This window comes from Aegilops tauschii, chromosome 2, assembly GCF_002575655.3.
Source record: "Aegilops tauschii subsp. strangulata cultivar AL8/78 chromosome 2, Aet v6.0, whole genome shotgun sequence".
NCBI classification, from domain to species: Eukaryota; Viridiplantae; Streptophyta; class Magnoliopsida; order Poales; family Poaceae; genus Aegilops; species Aegilops tauschii.
This window is the reverse complement of record NC_053036.3, coordinates 23,326,836-23,332,835: the sequence shown is the minus strand read 5'-3', so window position 1 is coordinate 23,332,835 and position 6,000 is coordinate 23,326,836. Positions and strand designations below refer to the sequence as shown.

At 44.9% G+C, this 6,000-nt stretch overlaps 1 protein-coding gene across 1 annotated transcript in view; it reads left to right on the top strand.

The window, feature by feature from the left end:
• The first annotated feature begins 214 nt into the window (after positions 1-214).
• LOC109760154 (bidirectional sugar transporter SWEET6b-like) overlaps positions 215-6,000 on the top strand; it is a 31,182-nt gene continuing 25,396 nt past the window's right edge. The window contains exons 1-2 of the mRNA XM_020318986.2: positions 215-637; positions 766-927. Coding sequence (XP_020174575.1) covers positions 215-637; positions 766-927 — 585 coding nt within the window. The remainder of the gene's footprint in view (positions 638-765; positions 928-6,000) is intronic.

Genomic DNA, 6,000 nt, shown 5'->3' with positions numbered 1-6,000 from the left:
CCCGCCAACGGCTCGGTTTTCACTGGCAACTATGTCTTCCCGACTCGCAGTCGGAGCTAGATGACGGATCTCGAGATATGACCATCCAGCGTGAGGCCGACCACCTACGACGAAGGAGATGGCCACCACCGCCGGCTTCACCGGCAAGATCAGATCTGACCGGAGGCGCCGCTGACCAGATCACCATGGCCTCCACGACGTCATCGCCGATTCGATGCATGATGGCGCGTCGACCGCAGCCGCCTCCCTTCCCGGTATATGCCCGCGCCGCGCCTGCAACTGCCCCCGCCGGAGGCAGGGTGGCCACCACGCGGCCGCAACCATCGCAGACCGCGCTGCAAAGTGGATTGGCCACCGAGCTCGCATCCTAGGCGGCATCGCCGCGCCGCGCACGAAGCCACCAAGAGTTGTTGCCTGGCGGCTCCTCGCGATCTGGCCGTCTCGCGCCAGCCGTGATGCTCGAAGGGTGGAGAAGCCCCGCCTGGCGATGCTCATGAACTGCCTGCTCTGGTTCTTTTACGGGCTCCCCATCGTCCACCCCAACAGCACCCTCGTCCTCACCATCAACGGCATCGGCCTAGTTATTGAGAGCGCCTACATCATCATCTTCATCATCTACGCGGCCAAGAACACAAGGGTACGTACGTGCAACCCTCCTAATGCCTCCTCATCCTGCCTACTGTCTCTTTTCGGCTTTAGTTTCTGTACAGAAGATCCTCCAGCCCCTAATCCATGCGATGTGCATGTTTTCTGCTGTGTGTGCAGTGGAAGATGCTCGGCGTGCTCGCCCTCGAGGCGGCATTCATGGCTGCCGTGGTGGCCGGCGTGCTCCTCGGTGCCCACACCCATGCGAAGCGCTCCATGATCGTAGGCATCCTCTGCGTCATCTTCGGCTCCATCATGTACGCCTCCCCGCTCACCATCATGGTACGTACACCACCCCAACTTAAGGGTCGACAACCTGTGATCTTTGATAACCGCTTTAACTTGTTAGTTCAGGTGGCTAATTAATTAATACGCGTTGTGCACGTATGGTGTGGTAATGCTGCGTTGTCTAGAAAAATTCCTGCCTATAATTTATTTGTAAAGTTCTAGTGGATGCTTTTGACAGACCTTAATTTGTTCAGTAGTACACCTTGTTTGTTGTTGATTCTGCGTGAAAATCTATGTCCATCTAAAAGATGCACCCACCTTTCATGTTTTAACGTTCGTGCCAAAACCCTGTTAATAAAAGTCCGAATCGAGTTGTTCACCTCTCACGCACCCAAGTTCTTCTACAATATGCTACATCATATATTTTTAATCAAAAAATCCTATGGTTTATTTCTACCTCTTTACATGGTGAATTACTAGCTCAGGCTGCTTCTTAATTACGGACGCTTTAACCAACTAACGAGTCTACAAATATGACTCAAATATATTAGAGAGCGCCTAGAACTCATCTAGCTGAGACATAAGTATAGTCTCATTCACATGACGTCATCCCTGTTGTTGCAGCCCGGTTGAGTCCCCCCTTTGACTTGTTTCGTCCACTGGGCCAGCTTTTAGTTTGGGCTGGTTTTAGTTGTTGTTTTCCGGTTTGGCCCGTCAGTTTTTGGTTGTTGCTTACCAGTTTTGGATGTCTGTTGTACACGCACGCGCAGAGAAGCCCAAGAAAATTGCATCGCACGATCCAGTTGCTTCTACCTTGGTTTTCTTTCTCTGTTAGTACTATTTGTGCTTGGCTGGGATTGTTTTTTTGCCAGCAGCAGCGTTGACACAAGCAACGTCCGGCCTAAGTTTGTCCTTTGTATAATTTTTCTAATGTGCAGTTCTCTACCGGTTTTCTGTTTGGTTTTTATGCTTCTTATAGAAAATGTTGAAGTTTTTTTTTCCTGTTTAAGTTTTTCTATTTTTCATGCTCCTTGTAGAAAAAATGGAATATATATATATTTTTACATTTGTTATGATATTTCAAAAAAAGTGTTCTCACATATAAAAAAATCCTATCATGTCTTAAAAATATAAAGATGCGTTTGAAAATGTATAATATCATTAAACAACATTCATTATGTATTAAAAATGTTTAAAAAGTATTTGCCTCGCGGTCTCCAAATCGGATGCCTTGTGCGTCGAGCAGAGGTGCGGAGCGGGAGGCTCGTCCACGGCCATCTCGTTCGCCAAAGGCTTCGAGCTTGTCGTCCCCGTCTGATCCTCCTCCTCTGCGATACCGATTCAAACAGTGCAAATGGGAGACAAAATAAATGCAAAAATTAATGTGTCTGTGTGGATATGCATCGGAGAACCATTGTTGTTGTGGAGATCTTGCAGAAAACCCCCCTAAAAAGGTTTAAAAATGGCAGTTGACTACAGAACACTGTATTTAGTCTAAAAACACATAGAGAAAGCATTTTGGGGGTCTGTCCTTGTAAAAAAATTGAGATTAAAAAAAGGGTCACTAAAAAACACTAGTGCGCCTACAACAAAAATCAACAAAAAAAGAGACGAAAAAAGGAAAAAAAATATAGTTGTGTGTTCACTAAGGAGTAACAACTAGGGGCTCTCAAGTTAGTTGGCGCTTGGTTGCAAAAATTTAGCTTCAAAAAGATATGGAAAAAGTGTTTGTGAAATATAAACTATCGAATCAAAAAAGGTTGGACTTGCAAAAAAAGAGGCATGAACACAAAGAATCATAGTTGCAAGTCAAAAAGAAAAATGGTGGACTCCGTAAGATCACAAAACACAAAAAATGCAAATAATGACACTTTACTTGCAAGTGGCAACAAACAAACAAAATATGTTCCCACAGTTTCTAATCGACCCTCGACCGGCAAGAGGCATGAAACAAGAACACCCAGTTGCAAAGTTGACCATTGACTTGAACTGGAATCAACAAAAAAAAATGTTGCAAGCCGAATGTCCACATGCAAGTGGGCATCAAAATAATAAAAAACAGTTGCAAGTCGAGTGTCCACTTGCAAGTGGCATGAAAAAAGAAATGAACCAGTTGCAGGGGGAATGTCGACTTTCAAGTGGCATCAAACCAGAAAGACCTAGTTGCAAGTCGATGGTATATTTAGAAGTGGCATGCGGGCCCCCACAGTAGCGAGTCAATGGTGGAGTTGCAACTAGGGCAATTACAAAAGTACGGACAAAAAACAGACTAGTTGCGAGTCAATGGTGGACTTGCAATTAGGGCAATTACAAAAGTACAAAAAATGAGTTTGCAAGTCGATGGTAGAGTTGCAAGTGCCATGCAGGCACCCACATTTGTGGGTCGATGGTGGACTTGCAACTAGGGCAAAAACAAACTACAAAATAAGTTGAGTTGCAAGTTGCAAGAGGCATCGAGTAAACAAACCCTAGTTGCGAGCCGATGGTCTGCGTGCAAGTGGCATGTAGACACCCACAGTCGCGAGTCGATGTTGGACTTGCAACTAGGGCCACTAGTTTAGAACAGGCCTTTATCACCGGTTCGTAAGGGCCTTTAGTGCCGGTTCTGCAACCGGCACTATGGAGTGGAGACTAAAGCCCCCCCTTTAGTACCGGTTCCGGGTGCCACCACGTGGCACGAGCCAGGCCCGGGTGCTGGTAGACCATTAGTGCCGGTTGGTAGCACCAACCGGTACTAAATGTTTGGGGGGGTTTTGGTTTTAATTTTTATTTTTCCATTAATTTTGTGTTTTCCATTTAATTCTTTTTTGTTTGCTGGTAAACGATACTACATATTGTACACGTTATGCATATATATAAATAGATTTTCTCGTAGAACAGATCATATATATATATAATCGAATGTCTCACAACCACCATTAATTATTCACACATACACATGTATATATATATATATATACAATTTCTCCTACATGTTGCCTTGGTGCCTTCGGAGCATGATGACAAGTGGTTCAAGGGGGCGGTAGCGGGTAATAGTATTCTCCTTTGGGATCTATGACCTGGTCGAGCAAAAATCCCGCTATTTCCTCTTGAAGTGCTCGTATGCGCTCCTCTGATAGAAGCTTGTCCCGCACCTCTTTGAACAGTTAAGAAGGAGATCAATATGCATGTGTATTAGTTGTGTGAGTAGATATCGACAATCATGTAAGATTTGTGAATAGTGTTCTGGCAAACGTACCCAGTCCTGTCTATCAGATCTGCTCCTTTCGGACGCCATCATGCGAATGTTCTCGCAAACGTAGTATGCACACACTTCAGTCCCCGGCGCCTGCTTCAGGGCCTTTACGACAATAGAATTTAATCAGATAATAATTAATCAAGCATGTTAATTAATTAATGGTATTGAAACAAGAATTAAAGAGATGGTAGCTAGCTAGTACTACTTAATTACTTACCTTGGGTCGATACCAACATAGCTTCTGTCGCCATTTTCCTGGAGTCAACTTGATGTACTTTTGCCCAAGCCCTACCCGCCGGCAAAGAAAATTAATTAAGGAGTTATTAAAAATAGTTCATATCAGGAAATGATGAACTAAATAGGCTGAGATATAGTTAATAATGATTGAAATAACCTGTCGACTATCCCCTTCACGATGCTGTAGTCACTATTTTTTTAAGTAGTGAGTCCAGTACTTCAACTTTTCCTTCATCAACTTTAATGTCTAACAAGATCCAGTGGAAGCTGCATGCGCATATGTTTGCATGTATAAATTAAGCGGGCATGTGGATAACACTAATCAACTGTAACCCTAAACCCTATACACTTATTAACATGTATCTTGTAAGCAAAAACATAATTTGTAGTACAAGACAGTGTGACTCACTCGAAGTTGTAAGGAAGTAGTATATCTTCATTGCTATTGAGGCGCTTCAAGAACTCTACCATGTTTTTCTCTACATCTTGTCTACACCATTCCAATTTCCATGTGTATTCATTAACGGTATTTGGGTCAATGAACCCAATGCCACAGCGTCCAGCTTTTTTCATTTCATACGTCTTCATCCTGCATAATACCACAGAAAAGAATATATAGTGAGGATATATAATTACAGGTAATTAATGATCAATCAATGAGCACTAGAGCTAGCTTGAGACTTAAATTACAGAAAGAAATCACTTACAGACAATAGCAACTGACGATAGATTTGTCGAGTGCATCTTGATTGAATAACTGAAATAGTTCTGAATACTCAACGGCCAGAGCTTTCTTATGGAAGTAATGATCTTCCTCGACTTGCACCATGAGGGACTCTCGATTGGAAATCTTGGTAATTTTCATGTACCAATCATGCAATTCATACATTCTCATTGGGAGGTTCTTGACCTCCTCGGGCTCGACCAAAGTTTCGCCGCGGACATATTTCCGTTTTATTTCCTCCTCTCTAAGCGGAGGCATGGGCTCGATATCGAGGAGTTGTCCAACAGTGATCTTGAGCATTTCAACCTGCATTATATGCTCCTCGGTTATTACCACATCGCCCAGCTCGGGAACGTAAACGGTTTGCCCACAATAATATTGGGCGCTCGTACTCTCATGTGTTGCAACAAGCGGGGGGGGGGGGGGGGGTCCATTGCGCCGCCTGTTCTCCCAGCTGGGGAACGGTTTTCCGCATTTTTTGACAGCTCCTTGTTGGCTCGAGGTCGAGCTCGCTTCTTTCTGTAGTCATGCTCGATGTGCCTTCCTGATTTGGCACTCATAGTCTGAGTCAACAGGCTTGGGAGCTGGTGGTCTAGCCATACGAATGAAGTGGTCAATCTTTTCCTCAGGCACTTTCTCCCTCGGCGGCGTTGCCGGTTTCGGTCGAAAATGAGCGTCCACTTCGGCCCGCACTATTGCATCGTTTCGCTCCTCGGTCATGTCGTAAGGCCTCTAAGGAAGAGGAGCGAGGCTGCTTGGACCATATTTATATCGCTTGTCTCCGCCTGTACTTTCTGTACTACCTCGACTCATACCGCTATGCACCATAGCTGCGGCGTGTCTCTTCTGCGATTGCTTAGGCGGCGGAGACGGCTGACGTGGCATAGTTGGAGCAGGAGGAGTGGCCTGACGCTGTGCCGGACTTGAA